Source organism: Spermophilus citellus, assembly GCF_964194105.1.
Source record: "Spermophilus citellus genome assembly, chromosome: 4".
NCBI classification, from domain to species: domain Eukaryota; kingdom Metazoa; phylum Chordata; class Mammalia; order Rodentia; family Sciuridae; genus Spermophilus; species Spermophilus citellus.
This window is the reverse complement of record NC_138185.1, coordinates 198,871,367-198,888,542: the sequence shown is the minus strand read 5'-3', so window position 1 is coordinate 198,888,542 and position 17,176 is coordinate 198,871,367. Positions and strand designations below refer to the sequence as shown.

Below are 17,176 nucleotides of genomic sequence, written 5' to 3'. Positions count from 1 at the left end.
ATCTTCTACTGCCAATTTAGTTTGCTTTGAAGATTTACATATTATATGTATTTAAAAGTTTTAATTAGCTAGCAACAAATTCACCCCAAAGGAATATAAAGGCAAATGAAAAAATTTTTATTTTTTATTAGCTACACATGACATTACAATGATCTTGGCAAAATTTCTTTTTTTTTAATATTTATTTTTTAGTTCTTGGCGGACACAACATCTTTGTTGGTATGTGGTGCTGAGGATCGAACCCGGGCCGCACGCATGCCAGGCGAGCGCGCTACCGCTTGAGCCACATCCCCAGCCCCATTGGCAAAATTTCTTAATCAGCAAAAGAATTATATTAGTTGTCATTGTCACTACATTTATTAGTAGCAGTATTGTATTTCTTTGCATTTAAATAATGTAACCTAAGCTGCAAATAATGGACTATGCATTGTTGATAGCTCATGTTGATACTTCACAACATTTTTAATAAAGAAAATCGTAAATACCCACAATTTATGAAAACCTATTTCCTCAAAGTTAGGGGGATGACTGTGACTTGGTCAATGGCAAGTTAGAGGTCAGAACTTCACAATTTCATTTAACAAATGCAACTGTAATTTTTCACAAAAATTAATTTAAGGTGAAAATATAATACTGCTAGACAAGAACTGAAACAGATGAATCACAGTAAATCTGTTAGCATATGAAAGGAGATATCAGCAAGCTCTCATATCACTTAAATAAGGATCATCACTATTGTCACAGTAAACCCTACAATTTTATGAAGTTTTTTTCCCCTCAGTATCACATAAAAAAATATCACAACAAATAAAATGCAGTACTCAACTTTGTAACATAAATTGGCAAACAACCTGACTTATCACTGTATCGCTGATGTCACCACCAACATTATCAAAGTAAACGTCCACTCCGGCTGGGCATGATTCTCGGAGTTGTTCTGCCACATTCCCTTTTTTATAATTAATTGCAGCATCAAAGCCCAGTTCTGAGGTCAAAATGAGGCATTTCTCTTGTGTTCCACAAATTCCCACCACTCTGGAACAGCCCAGCAAACGGCCAATCTAGGAGGAATATTTTGAAAATTAAATGGTTTTATATTATCATGTTTATTGTAAAAAGGTGAAAGTATACAAGATATTTTAAGTTTATGAGAGAGTTCATCACAATTGAGGTTAGATTACACTGCTTTTAACAAAAAGAAACTAATAGAACTGAGGGCAGAAAATGTCATCTTTTAAAAAAAATAAATTGAATAAAATCAATCTCAGTTTAAAATTCACAGTTTAAATCTGATTTTATAAATGGAATACTCAGACTTAAAACATCACTACCTTACAATTCAATATTTTTCAGGCCTGTGAGGAACTAAAAATCACACCTAAAATATTTTGTCTTAATGGTTTCCTATAAAACAATGAACTTAACAGAATTCTATCAAAAGATTTACTTTATTTCTGGAACTCAATATACGTTTTCTTACCTGAGGGTTTTTTAAAATATCAGTTCTTTTTTTTTTTTTTGGTACCAATGATTGAACCTAGGGCCTATTATATGATTTTTTAGGATGAGCTCTGCCACTGAGCTACACCCTCAGCCCCTCATTTATCTTTAGTTTGTGAAATTCCAGGGGGGTCTCTATGATTCTTATCCTTACATGGATGACAGCAATCCTCTAGCATTTACCATATCCATTCTTGGTTAATAAAGATTGAGACAAAAACCTACAATATACATCATATTGTTGTTAAGAGAGTTTAATGGGTAATAACATCATTTCTACCAAAAATGTGTGAAATAATCATTTAAATTTGTTCACATTCATATTTTAAATTATATACATATATCCAGAAGTTTGATTATGACAACTTTTTTTAAAAAGTTAAATAATTCTCAGAACGTTTACCTGCCCAGCCAAGGATCCACAGGCACCTGCTGCTCCACTGACAACCATTGTCTGATTAGATCCAGCAGTTACATGACCTTTTTCCTGTACTCCAATTAAGGAAGTCAAGCCAGGCATACCTATAGCTCCAAGAAAATATGAAAGGTGTCCATCTACAAGCTGTGCGTCTACCTAAAATAAAGTATATAGCATTTTAACATAATATTAGAAATTCCTGTTTTAAGACAAAGTAGAGATTGTTATGTAATAAATTGTGTGCCCCCTGCCTATGTAACTGTATCAAAGATAAGGCCTTTAAGATGCTATGTAAGGTTAAATGAGATTACAAAACTGGGACTCTAAACCAGACGTGGTGGCGCATGCCTATAATCCCTAAGATTTAGGAGGCTGCTGTAGGAGAATCTGGAGTTCAAAGCCCACCTCAGCAGAAGCACAGAAGCTCCATTAGACTCTGTCTCTAAATAAAATACAAAATAGGGCTGGGGATGTGGCTTAGTGGTCCAGAACCCCTGAGTTCAATCCCCAGTACACCACCCTCAAAAAAAAAAAAAAGAATGGGACTCTAATCCAATAGGATCTGTGCCCTTAGAATAAATGTAAGAAATACAACCACTAGGGCTGGGGATGTGGCTCAAGCGGTAGCGCGCTCGCCTGGCATGCTCGACCCGGGTTCGATCCTCAGCACCACATACCAACAAAGATGTTGTGTCCGCCGAGAACTAAAAAATAAATATTAAAAATTCTTTCTCTCTCTCTCTCCTCTCTCTTTAAAAAAAAAAAAAAGAAAAGAAATACAACCACTGCCTACCCCAGACAAAGACCACTAGAGGACACAGTAAGAAGTTATCTACCTGCAAGCCAGAAATGAAAATTTCCAGAAACTTGATCTTGGATTTCTAGTCTCCAGAATAGAACATTAATCTCTGTTGTTTAAAGCCACCAACCTATAGTATTTTATTGTGGCAGTCCAAGCAAACTAATAATTTCAGTATGGTTTCTGAATTTAGCCAGACCAAATTTAGCCAGACCCTGCCTCAAACTATTCTTCAGTCTTGCTAAAATTCTATAATATATTTGTAAAGAGTTGGGAAAAAAACCAAAATTCTCTATTAAAATTTTTTTAAAAAACCTTTTTTGACCAATCAAAGCCAACCCAAGCAACAAAGCAAGACACCCACTTCAACAACAACAAAAATAAACCTCAAACTCCAACTATTTTTTTCTTTCCTTTTTTTTTTTTTTTTTTTTTGTGTGTGTGTATGTGTGTATGTATATGGTACTGGGGATTGAACCCAGGAATATTCTGCCACCAAGCTACACTCTCAGTTCTTCTTATTTGAGACAAAGTCTTCCTAAATTTCACAGGTGCTAGGATTACAGGCATATGCCATGGTGCTTGGCTATAATAATTTTCACTACTGATGGTTAATATGTACCATAAAAATGTAAGGAAGGAGACTGGGGTGCAGCTTAGTGATGGAGCACAAGTGCAAGTCCCTGAGTTTAATCCCTAGCACCAAAAACCCAAAAAAGGAAGATACGATACAATTTATTTTAGTTTAATTACAGAAAATAAATTGAGCCTATTTCATTTTGGTGTTTTATGCTTATATGCTGACTAGGTGCTACCAATAATTATATTGCTCTTTTTCTGTCTATATTCTTATCTATAAAATTAGAGGGAATTGGAACAATATACAGAAAGACTCTCTACAATGCAGGTTTATGACAATTTTTAAATATATATGTATGTTAGTTATACATGGACATGAAACCTTTATTTATTTATTTGTTTGCTTGTTTATTTATTTATTTATTTTTATGTTGTGCTGAGGATCAAACTCAATGCCTCACATGTGCTAGGCAAGTGCTCTACCACTGCACTACAACCCCAGCCTTTATGATAATTTTTAAGGAATGGATAATTTTGGTAAAAATTTACAAACCACTAATAACCTTAGCTTATTTGTAGTTCAATTATGATGAATAAAATGTGCTGGGCAATACCATGCCTATAATGCTGGTTCTTTGGGAGGCTGAAGCAGGATGATCATAAGTTCAAGGCCAGCCTGGGCAATTTAGCCAGACCCTGCCTCAAAAGAAAAAATAAAAAAGGGCTGAGGATGCTCAGTGGGAGGGTCCCTGCCTAGCATGCGTAATGCCCTGGGTTCAACCCCCAGGAATGAGAGAGATGAGGCCTGCAATACATAGGAATGTCTATAGTACACAGAAATAGTTCATGTATGCAATAGTGATTTACTGATAAAGTCAGTATCAAAACACTGTGAGATAAATTTGTGTTCAGCAAATACTATTTTTCTTTCCCTTCTAAATTACTCTTCTTCATTTCCAATACCTATTCCCAAAGCATTTGCAAGCTGCCCTCAACTGCTCAATTTCCACTACAGCACTCTGAGAAAAAGAGTTTCTTTACACCTCACATGGAAACCTACTGACAGCATAGTTTTTTTTTTCCTCCAACACTATAGAGTTCTCACCAGCTATGCAACCTATCATTTGATTCATTTCAATTCTGACACTATGTACCTGGCATTATGTTGGATTCCAGAAGTTATAGTTTTAGTACCATAAAACTGCTCCCACTCCAGAAGCCAATTTCAGGGCCAAGTCTGCTAAACCTTTTTTTTTTTTTTTTTTTTTTTTAATGGTATTGGAGATTGAATCCAGGGGTGCTATACCACTGAGCTACATCCTTAGCTCTTTTTATTTTTAACTTTGAGACAGGGAGGGTCTCACTAAATTTCTAAAATTGGCCTAGAACTTATGATTATTCTGCCTCAGCTTCCAAAGCAGCTAGAATTATAGGCAGCACCACTGTGCTCTGCAAATCCCAAGATTTTTGAGATCATTTAGTCAGGAACTGGGGATAAAAGCCAAATATACTTATTATAACATAAGCATATTGATAGGCTGAGTATTCTTTATTTCCTACTAAGAAATTTCTAGTTAGATCTATTGTATTAGAACCATTAAGATTACAAATAATTGTGTAAAGTCACTCATGTAGCACTCATATCTTAGCCTCTTTTAATTTAACCTAAAATGAGATAGAAATTTATGGACAGAGAACACTGAGACTCTAAAGGAAAAATATCCCTATTACATACAGAACAAACAACTTGTAGACAACTCATAAGCTGGACAAAAAAAAATAAGGGACAGAAAAGGACCAGAAGATAAGGATGCACTAAACAGCTCATAAATTACTTTGTAACTTTCCAATTCCCTGTAGTTTTCTGGAATGTAGCAAAATGAGAATAGGAAGGCAATAGACAAGAGAACATTAACCTAGTGTGGTTAGAGGCTAACATTTGATTGCTCTGGGCCAATCACCTAACTACCTGAGATGCTGCTGTTTAGCTGAAGCCTACACATCAGACCCCCTAATGAGAAAACACAATCTTACTCAGTATTTCCCAATCCTGAGGAAGTCCAGCCCCTTGGGATCATACATATTGCACATAATTAGGTACTATAATAAAAGCCTGACCTCAAGTCCTGGTAGTGCATCTCACTTTTTAGATTGCCCACACTCTGCTTTAAGAATGTGTATGCTCCCATTATAATAAATCTTTCACTCTGCTACTCATACCTGATAGGGCCTTAAATTATTTTCTGTGATATGGTCAAGAATCTTTTTTAGATAATGATGTCCATCACAATCCACAAACCTCAAAGTCCAAGTAGAGGTCTCTACCTCTGGAAAGACCTCCTTGGACTTCCACATGGGGACAAAATTGGTGATAGACTCACATTTCAAAAACAGTTTATTTAGGAATAACAAGGGACTGCAATCCAGGATGTGCATGCATGTGCATATCTAGGGAGGCAAAGGAAGGCAAGAATTTTTAAAGGTAAAATGAAGAAGTGACATTAGTTGTTTTGAAACAATTATTCTTCATTACAAGGATTAATAAGGGTGGCATCAGTCCATTACCAAAACAGGAAGTTGATAGGTAAGCAAGATGGTTGTTTTGAGGGCCTGTCCTTCATGGATTTCTAGCTCCATTTGTTAGGGTTTCACATAAGTGTTTCCATTTTAGTATTAGAAACTTTCACACACTGGTTAAGAATTTGTAATAACAAGCCAGGTGCAGTGACCACTCCTGAAATGCCAGCTATTCAGGAGGCTGAGGCAGAAGGATCTAGATTAGTCTGGGCAACTTAGTAAGACACTGTCTCAAATTTATTTTTAATTTTTAAAAAGTGGGGGCTGGGCAATATGGAAAGCAGTATGGAGATTCCTTGGAAAACTGGGAATGGAACCACCATTTGACCCAGCTCTCCCTCTCCTCAGTCTATACCCAAAGGACTTAAAAACAGCATACTACAGGGACACAGCCACATCAGTGTTTATAGCAGCACAATTCACAATAGCTAAACTGTGGAACCAACCTAAATGCCCTTCAGTTGATGAATGGATTAAAAATGTGGCATATATATACACAATGGAATATTACTCAACAATAAAAGAGAATAAAATCATGTATGGCATTTGCAGGTAAATGGATGCAGTTGGAGAAGATAATGCTATGTGAAGTTAGCCAATCCCAAAAAAACAAATGGCAAATGTTTTCTCTGATATAAGGTGACTGACTCATAGTGGGGTAGGGAGAGGGAGTATGGGAGGAATAGACAACTCTAGATAGGGCAGAGGGGTGGGAGGGCAGGGGAGGGGGCAGGGGGTTAGCAATGATGGTAGAATGTGATGGACATCATTATCCAAAGTACATCTATGAAGACATGAATTGGTGTGAACATACTTTATATACAAACAGAGATATGAAAAATTGTGTATATGTGTAATAAGAATTGTGGGGCTGGGGTTGTGGCTCAGTAGAGTGCTAGGCAAGCATGTGCGAGACCCTGGGTTCGATCCTCAGCACCACATAAAAATAAATAAACAAAATAAAGATATTGTGTAGAATTAAAAATAAATACTAAAAAAAAGAATTTTGATGCATTCTACTGTCATGTATTTAAAAAATAAAAGCAGTTAAAAAAAAAAGTGGGGCTGGGGATGTAGATCAGTGGTAGAGCACTTGTCTAATATCCACAAGGCCCTAGGTTCAATCCCCAGTCAGTGGGAAAAAATAAAAAAGAAAAAATATTTGTAATAATAAAAAATATTTGAATATTATAAAGCTTCTTACAAAACTTTTATAATATTTATCTTATTATCATAACATTCACTTATGATAACTATTACTTTCATTTTGCCCATGAGGAGACTGAAATATAAAGACATAAAGTTCCTTGATAACGGATAAATTATGCTGAATTACATGAAGCTACATTTTTGTAGTCAAAACAAATATTGATAATCTCACAAGTTTTAGCCTAAAAGTGAACTGAAATAAGATTTCTGATGTGAAATGGAATATCAATCATAAAGCAAGTGTGTTTCATAGGTGGCTATTTCTCAGGAAACTTCAAAGTATATAATTATAGGAGGACTTTTAATTCTTAATATAAAATATTTTTGATGCTTAGAGCTCAGGTTTTATATTATATATATAATTTGAGAAATAAATATGGAAAATCACAACATTCTCTGGTAATCTACGAATTGTCACATACAGTCCCAGCCAACAGTGGAAAAGGAATAAAAGCTTTCCACAACTGGCAGTAAGCTAAAAGAAAAAAAAAAGTACGCTTTTATTTTTTACCTGATAACAAATGAAACTGAATAACAAATATAGAAAATGAGCATTATTGGGAGGGAGGGGGATCAGATATTTTTATTCTATACATCACCTTTTCAAGGCTATTTCCATCCAGAATAGCCTTGGTTTGCCAGGGCCAATAGAAAGAAGTCACAAAGTCACCTTTAGTCAAATTTGTGTGCTTGCTTAATTCTATAATTCCAACACCTCCACCATCCACCACCTGAGACAGCTGCCAAGATGCTATATAATCAGTACCAGTGTCTTCATTCATCCTACAACGCTGAAAAAAAGAAGGCACTAATTAAGATAATTCTGTTAAATAATACTGAGCCAGAGTTTACTAATTTACCCAATGACTAAAGGTATGTGATAAGTAATATTTAATAAAGTGTTAGTCAAATAAATAAAAATAATATGTATTAATTTTCCCTTCATTTTGGTTATTTTTTATTTTGAAAAAAAATGCACTTCTTCTTCAATACACATAAGAGTGTAATTAAAAAGGCTTTTAAGTATGTTCTAAAAATAGATCATAATAATCAAAACAGCATGGCACTTGCATCTAAAAGACAGGTACACTGACAAATGGAACAGAATACAGAGTCCAGCCATGCATTATGCATACATGACTAGTGTAATTGCACATTCATGTACAATCACAAGAATGAGAAGTTATACTCTATGTATGAATAATCTGTCAAAATATATTCTATTGTCATATACAACTAAAAAGAACAAATAATTTTTTTTAAATCCATGCATTTACAATTGATTTGGGGAGGGGGGTACTGGGAATTGAATGCAAGGGCACTTTACCACTGAGCTATATCCTCAGTCCTTTTTATTTTTTAATTTGAGACAGGATTTCACTAAGTTACTGAGGCTGGCCTCAAACTTGTGATTCTCCTGTCTCAGCCTCCTGAGTCACTGGGATTATAGGCATGTGCTACCATGAATGCCTGGCTATAATTGATTTTTGACAAAAATGCCAACAACACACAATGGGAAAAATAATACTTCAATAAATGATATTGGAGAAAATGAAAAATCCACATGCAGAAGAATGAAATTAGACTTACCCTATATACAAAAATCAATTCAAAATGGATTTTAAAATTAAGCGTAAGATGTGAAACAAGCCAAGCATGATGTCACATACCTGTAATCTCAACTACTTGGAGGCTGAGGCCAGAGGATACCCAAGTTTGAGGCCAGCCTCAGCAACTGAGTGACACCTGTCTCAAAATAAAAAAGCTGGGGGGGGGGGTGCTGGGGGTTGTGGCTCAGCAGTAGAACGCTCACCTAGCACGTGTGAGATGCTGGGTTTGATCCTCAGCACCACATAATAAATAAATAAAATTAGATTGTAGTGTTAATTGTGAAACTATATAAATGATACTAAAAATCATTGACAAATGAAACTGAATAACAAATGTAGAATATGAGCATTATTGGGAGGTGTACACTTTTAATACTTTAAGTGTGATATGTCAATTGTATTTCAATAAAACTTTAAAAAATCAAGGAAATTTAAGTAGTAGTACATGCATTGTGGTAGCAAAAGTAATACAAAATACTGTTTTGATTCTTTCAATGGACTATGGCATTTTAGATACACTTAAATGTTACCAATGATTTTTTTAAACTGTTTACTTTGTATGGAAGCAAACTAGCAACATATGTGTAACATTGTCCCCTCTTTTGGAAAGTGTCCTTGGCAAAGTTACTTTAGCTTCCCTTCCTTTGCCTGTACTAAATTCTAAAGAAAATCCACACCTAAATGATTAAGATGTTGCCTGCTAAATAATTTTTCTTTGGATTTATAAAACCCAAAACATCTGGTTAACTTCAGATTACATTGGAATATGGAACTCTCCTCCTTATTCTTTAGTTTGGTGCATCAACTAACACAAAGCAGGTACATTTGCAGTAAGGTTAAGCCTGCTGTTTATCTAAAGAAACTAGACCCAGTAAGTCAAGGTTGTTTTATTTGTTTGGTTGGCTGGTTTTGGTTTTGGTTTTGTCAAGGGTGATTTTGATGTTCTGGCCAAAGTAGGGCAGTGGGGGGTGGGGGTGGGGGCCAGTGAGCAAACACACACCCTTGTTGATAAAGACCCCACCCAACATGCAGTATTCATGTACATTATCCCACTTTTCCTCCCTCTTTCCCCATAAGTCCTTTTGTGTACTTGAGTTCCCTAAGATCTTTTTTGTGGGGATAGGATAGGTCCCCCCACTTTCATGGTGCTAGCTTTTGAGTACACCTGATTTCTTTCCCACCAAATCTCAGCTCCCGTGTATTGGCTTTTGAGTGTCAAGCAGATGGACTTGGGCATGACTTGGGCATGATAACATATACAGACCATAAACTCTTCATTTCTTTTGGCCTAGCAATTCTGCCTCCTCCACACAAATAACCTAAAAGAAACAATTTGTATACAATTGTTTCTAACAACTTCAGACCAGGCACTTTTCCAACATTATGTTCACCATCCTCATATGGATGGCCTTTTAATCCACAAGGGATGAAATGTTACAGTGGGACCACATTCTGTCACAGTGGGGGTAAAAACTCCTCTGGCAAGCAGTTAAGACTCTTCCTCTTTGTGGCTCACTCTGTCTCTCAACTGAAGTATATAATGTTGAGGCCCACAGTGTGGCCAGGAGATGGAAAATATGGAAGGCTGCTTGAATAAGGGGCCCCATGTGGTATAGTTCAGTTCATCAGGGGAAAAGACCAAATACAGAATTCACACAGAAGTCTCTATACAATAAAATATACTTCTGCTTGCATGCTACCTCTTATGTATTTCTGGAAAACAGGTACAATAATCATAGGACACTGGTTAGACAAAGGGCCTGACACGGCTAATAGAAAAATTTGAGGGAAAAACAGTGTTTATCCTACTCTCACTTGCTGACTAGATAGGTCAAGAGATTAAGACATTAGCACTGGGCCCCATAAAGGATTCTCTAAAGATCACTCCGTGAAATTAATCTGTAGAAACATTCCAAACATTTCAGCCAACTCCTTTATCCACTAGTGTAGGAAAAGGGGAGTAGGATGGACCTGAGTGAAAGCTACACATTCAGGGACTAAAAGGACACAATCAGAAGGTCATGGGCATTTTTCTAATACCTGGTTAACACAGATAGTGATCAACGTCTCTATCTAGTAGCTATATAAGCCCCTAGACTAGTACACTTCAGTGGCAACCTGCTATGGTCTGGGTTCTCCTCTCACCTGGCGAGAGCTTTTTCTTTTCTTCTCATGTGACTAAATAAATTCTACTCTTTCACTCTCATTCTCTGTTGTCCATAGATTTCATTCTTCAAATTCACAAGACAAGAACCTGGAAGAAGTTGCTGGCAGGTCGCTAGGGTCTGGGGTCTGCAATACTAAGCTGGCGCAGCCTGCTATGGAGAGCTGTAACCCAGCCAGATCCCATTAATGATGCTGAAAACTCCAGCCCTGTCTGCTGAGACCAGCCACTGACACTGGTGGGCACCTGCTGCTGTGAATAACTGTGCCTCTGCCACAGAGGACTGTGACCCCACCTGCAATTGCAGCAACAGAGACAGAGAATCTGGTGTCATCTCTAACTCCAGTTTCATTACTACTGTAAGCAACATCTAATACCATACAATTTCCCCACCTAATAACTAAGCAGTCTACAGGGGCATCAGCTAGGTGTCTTAATTCAATTTAAGCTGGAAACAGTGTCAGGTCCCATAATTTAAGGGCTCAGTCCCACAAAACTGCTCCACACTTCAGATACCAATCTCAGGCCTTAGATTGTGGTCTAGGCCTCTGATCAACCAGCTGTAAGTCAGGGTTCCAACAACTTTCTCCTTGGGTTTGATTAATTTTCTAAAGTGGTTCACAGAATTCATAGAAAAACTTCATTTGCATTTACCCGTTTATTATAAAGGTTATTATACAGAACAGCTAAATGAAAGAGATACATGAGCCAAGGCATATGGGAAGTGGAATATAGCACTTCCGTGCCCTCTCTGAATGTGCTACCATCCAAGAATTCCACATGTTCAGCTATGTGGAAGCTCCCTAAACCTAGGCCTTTTGGGTTTTTATGCACATTTCACTGTATATGCATGACTGGCTAAATCATTAGCCAATGATGATCAACTTAATATTCAGCTCTGGGCAGTCCTCTTCAAGGAGGTTGGGAGGTGGAAATAAAAGTTTCAAACCTCTAATCATGGGTCTGGGGTTGTAGCTCAGTGGTAGAACACCTGCCTCATATGCATGAGGCACTGGGTATGATCCTTAGTACCACATAAAAATAAATAAATAAATATATTAGGTCCACCTGCAACTAAAAAAATATATTAAAAAAAAAAAAAAACCTCTAATCATATGGTTGGTTCTTCTGGCAACTAGCTCCAACCCTAAGACTATCCAGGAGCTGCCCCAGGCATCAAAATATGTATTAACATACAAAAAGACACATTGCTTTGGAAATTCCAAGGGTTTTAGGAGTTATGTACTAGTAAACTGAAAGGAAGATCAAGTATCTCAATATAAATCACAATATCACACAAGTAATTACTTATAGGTAAAAAACAAGTCAATACAATAGAACATCATGAGCCAACAAAATAACCACATCTGAACTAGTTTTTAATATGGAGATGTGCATATACAGTCACTTAAACATATAAAAGCAAAGCCAAGTGTGCTACTACATGACTACAGTTCCAGGTACTTGGGAGGCTGAGGTGGGAGGAGGTCTGGAGTCCAAAACTTCTAGCCAGCCTGCTCAACATAGGGAAAGTCTGCCTTGAAAAGAGCGGTGGAGAAAGAGAGATTAGGGCTTGTGACAAGACACTTGCCTAGCATGCATAAGGCCCTGTGTGTGATCTTCAGTTTTGAGGAGGGAATAAAAAATTAATATGAAAACAAAATTGTGTGTGTTTGTGTATGTCTTCACGTAAAATACTGTATACACAAGGTGATTAAAATTAACCATAAATTTGAGCCAGGAGCAGAGGCACAAATCTATAACCTAGGATGAAGCAGAATTCCTGGCATCCAGGAATTCGGGCCAGCTCTGGTAACATACCAAGATTGTGTCTCTTTAAAACATAAATACCAGTATAAACCTGTAATCCCGGCTACTTGAGAAGCTGAGGCAAGAGAATACCAAGTTCAAGGGTAACTTAGCAAGACTCTGTCTCAAAATAAAAAGGGCTAGGGATATAGCTGTGAGGTAGAACATTCCTAGGTTTAATCCCCAGTACCACAAAAATAAATAAAATAAAACAAAGCTAATAAGTTAATTGTAAACTAGGAAATCACCTAAAATCTCCATGACTTAATGTTCATTAGGTTCCTTTTTTCCTTTTAAAGTTCTTTTAAGGACTAATGCTCTAACTGTATCTAGTGAAAGATTTCAAAGTGATTTTCTTCCTTCTTTTCTGCAATTAATACTTAATAAGCAACATGGTAGTCACTGAGATACTGTGATAAACAAGGCCTTTGTTTTCATAAGCTTACTTTTTATTAGAGAAGACAGACATTTAATAACCACACAATATAAAATAGAGGATAAACCAAATTAAGGGTTTAAGGTGATTTACAACAAATAAAGTCCCCTTAAAACAGGTATCTAGGAAATAACAGGGTTTATCCAGGTAAAGGGAAAAGGGTAAAAGGATTCTGGGTGCAAGGCTTGCATGTATTAAGGCATTTTTTTAAGTTGTAGATGGACACAATACCTTTATTTTATTTATTTATTATTATGTGGTGCTGAGAATTGAACCCATTGCCTCACATGTGCCAGGCAAGTACTCTATCACTGAGCTACTGCCACAGCCCTGAAGGCATGTTTTAATATGTACCCAGAACTCTATTTTTATCAAGTATTGGTTGTGGAGTCAGATAATGAACATGGAGACAGATGCCTTGAAAAAAGGATTTATAATTTACAGATACCAAAAAGACAGGATATGCCATGCCATGCCATGCCATGCAGGTCCACATGGCGAAGAACTGGTCTGGAGGTAGGAGGAGCAAGGAGAGAGCAAATTCCAGAGTTTTTACTGTGATTTCCATAGGAAGGAACAGGTGACAAGGCAGGTAAATTTGAATAAATTTAGGATTGGATAGCCTTAATAATCTCAGCTGGTTCTGGGCTGCAGGGCTGGTCCCTAATTGTGCATTAGTGATTTAAGGCAAGAGAAATGTTAGCTTGGTAGGTGAGAATTAGGGGAGATAGTTAAGGATATGGGCTTTGAATAACATGGTTGGCATATGAAAGGCGTATTCAAAGGCAAGTTGTTTCTTCCCTCTAAAAATCGGCTAACGCTGTGGATGAAAAAATCTCTCCAGGATTAGCAAATCCCCTAAGAAGTCAAAGGATCATAAAATACAGAAAATAAAAAGCCTAATTCATATAAGGTTTAAGATAAATGTGCACTGATGTGTTATCAAAGGAAGAGGTCCAGTGAGGCAAAGGTAAGAAGTAAGGCAGGGCACAGTTAGGGTAGACAGGAAAACAGGGACCAGAGAACATAGCATATTTGACCATGTCAAAGTGTTAGTCTCAATCTCAAAACTAATGGGAAGCCATCAAATGATTTTAAGCAAGGTGCACAATTAGTTTCTGTTATAAAAACGGCACTGTGGTCACACTATGGAAAATGGCTTAAGGGGGCATTTCCATTAGGAAAGAAATAGTGATTTAGACTAAGTAGATATTCTTGGAGTCACTGAAAAATATACTGAATTAAGAAGTACTTAGTAGGTGGCATCTGCAAGACCTGATGATTGATTGATTGACATAATCTGAAGAACAAGAAACAAAATTCTCAAGAAAGATTGACTTCTACTATGAAATGAGTAGATAAACAAGGTATTTAATTCCCTTAAAGAAAAAGAGTTTTTGGGGATTTGTTTTTGCTTTGAGATTGGGGTTTTGACATGAAAAGCATTAGTTCATATAATAATTCTACTTATTCCATCATTTCCCCCCCCCCCTATAATCTTAAGTCATAAATATCTCTCATTCTAACACCCTCAGAGGAATGGGACAGAGAAGTAGCTTAGTGGTAGAGGGCTTGCCTAGCACCCATGAGGTTCTGGGTTCAATTATCAGTACTGTAAAATAAACAAACTAAACCTCAGAGGGAATCCTGTTGAATGGGAAGTCTGTCCCAACTCAAAATATTCTGTGGCAAATACATCTTTTTTATCTAATTTATTGGATTTTAAAATACTTTTAGTCTGGATCCTTGTCTTTATTTTGGTAAATCTGTCCCCTTACTATTATCCTTGGCTTAAGTAAAAGTCTTTGTTTCTTTTTTCATTTGATTTGGGGTTTTGTTAGTTTTGTTTTTAGGACTACAGATTGAACCCAGGGGCACTTAACCATTAAACCACATCCCCATCCCTTTTTTAAAAAATATTTTTTTAGCTGTAGTTGGTCACAATGCCTTTATTTTATTTATTTCTTTTTATGTGGCGGTGAAGATCGAACTCAGTGCCTTGCACCCACTAGGAGAGCGCTTTACTGCTGAGCCACAACCCCAGGCCCTCCCCAGCCCTTTTTAAATTTTTGAGACAGGGTCACTAGGTTGCTGAGACTGACCTTAAACTTGCAATCCTCCTGCCTTAGCCTCCTAAATCACCTGGCTTGTTTTTGTTTTTGTTGTTGGAGATCAAACCCAGGGTCTAGGGAATGTTAGGCAAGGGCTATGTCATTGAGTTACAAATATAGCCCCAAGTGAAAGTATTTATATTTGTTCATTGTTGTACGTGAAATCATTAGATGATCTGAGTTGTATTATACACTGAAGTGTAAAAGTCATAAGAAAGCCAAACCAGTTATCCTCAATAATTGACTCTGAAAATTGAACCCTGTGATTTTTTCCTCTCAATTTGTGATAATTACTCTCCTTATGTGATTTTCTTTGCATATGTAGTGCAATAAAGTCCATACATGACTGAGCTTTGTTTTAGCTGCCACTGAAAGTGGGCACATCTTTAGGTCTGTGGGAAATAAGTGACCCATTTTATCCCTGTTTCAACTTAACAAGTTATCTATTAATGTTTTGGACCAACTACCATTTCATTTCACAAGTCCACAAAGAAAAAAATTTCACCACTCCTGGAAAGAATTTTGAAAAAGTTATTGCTATGGTCTGAGTGTTTGTTTCTTAGCCCGAACTAATGTTGAGAATTAATCCCCAAAGTCATATGTTAATGGTATTTTTTTCTCTTTTTAAACAGAGAAAAGAACACACAAAAATTATTACATGCTTAAATTATGGGACTATTAGACTCTCTTAATGGTATTTGAAGGTGGAACCCTGGGGAAATAATTAGTATTAGATGAGGTCTTGATAGTGGGGATCCCATGATTGCATTAGGGACTTCATAAGAAGAGAAAGAGAGACCCAAGTTAGCATACTTGCTTTGTCTTGTCCTTGGTGCCCTCTGCCATGTTATAATGCAGCAAGAAGGCATTTACCAGGTTCTGGTACCAAGTTCCTAAACCTCCTAAACTTTTTAAAAGTTCCTAAACTTTTTCCCAGTATTTAGTACCAAACCCAGGGCCTTGCACATGCAAGACAAGCTCTACAACTGAGCTATACACTGAAGCCCTTTTAAAATTTTGAGACAGAATCTCACTAAATTGCTTAGGGCTAGCCTCAAACTTGGGATCCTCCTGCCTCCAGCCTCCAAAGTAGATGGGGTTATAGGTTACACCACCAAGCCCAGCTTAAACACTATTCTTTATAAATCACCCAATCTGTGGTGTTCCGTTATACTAACAGAAACAGGCAAAGACAATCATCTAATTGCTTTTCATTATGATCATATTCACAAGTGACTAATGTCACTGTTAGAAAGCACCTGAACTTCCCAAATGGCTCAAGAGGAAACATGAGCCTTCCCAAAGTTATAGGTTGTTTTGGTAGCAAAGGATACTGTCAATTGGGTCTCCATTGTACATAAAGCCTGAAAAGAAGTAAGCCAGGATTCCCTTTGTCTTCTATAATGATGCTCTAGAAACCAAAAGAGGAAATATATAAACTTCCTACACATCAGACTTTATCTTTTATGTTGTAAATTGTTCTAAGTTTACTATTTATCTTTTGGTTTTGGAAATACTATTTTACTGTGTTTTATAAAAACACACTATCCTAAAAGTCACACGGAGCCATGTGTGATGGTCCAGACCTATAATCCCAGCTACTTGGAAGGGAAGAACAGGAGGAGTCTGGGCAAAGAAACAAGACCCTGTCTCAAAATAAAATCAAGAAAAGGTGAGGGAGAGTACTTGCCTAGCAAGTGTGAGTCTCTAGCATTGGGGGGGAAAAAAGTCACACTTATCAATCATTTGCTGCCATTCTTATTCATAACTGCCATGTTATTCATTCTCCAACTTCATTCAATTGACCATATTTCTTTGTAAAAGAAAAAAAAGAAAAAGAAAAAAAATTGTTATTGCTAGAGATTGAACCCAGGGCCTTGTGAATAACAGGCAAGTGTTCTACCATTGAGCTATACCTGATTCCCCCCATCCACCCCATTTTTGACATGGGAGTCTCACTCTGT

General features: G+C 36.9%; 1 protein-coding gene across 9 annotated transcripts in view; it reads right to left on the bottom strand.

The window, feature by feature from the left end:
• PTGR2 (prostaglandin reductase 2) overlaps nt 1-17,176 on the bottom strand; it is a 50,390-nt gene that overhangs the window by 5,758 nt on the left and 27,456 nt on the right. For 8 of the 9 annotated variants that reach the window (XM_081289508.1, XM_081289510.1, XM_081289512.1 and 5 more), the window contains 3 exons: nt 7,682-7,873; nt 1,904-2,074; nt 852-1,061 (listed from right to left, as the gene is read on the bottom strand). In XM_081289508.1, coding sequence (XP_081145634.1) covers nt 852-1,061; nt 1,904-2,074; nt 7,682-7,873 — 573 coding nt within the window. The remainder of the gene's footprint in view (nt 1-851; nt 1,062-1,903; nt 2,075-7,681; nt 7,874-17,176) is intronic. The other variant, XM_081289514.1, reaches the window with a different exon arrangement.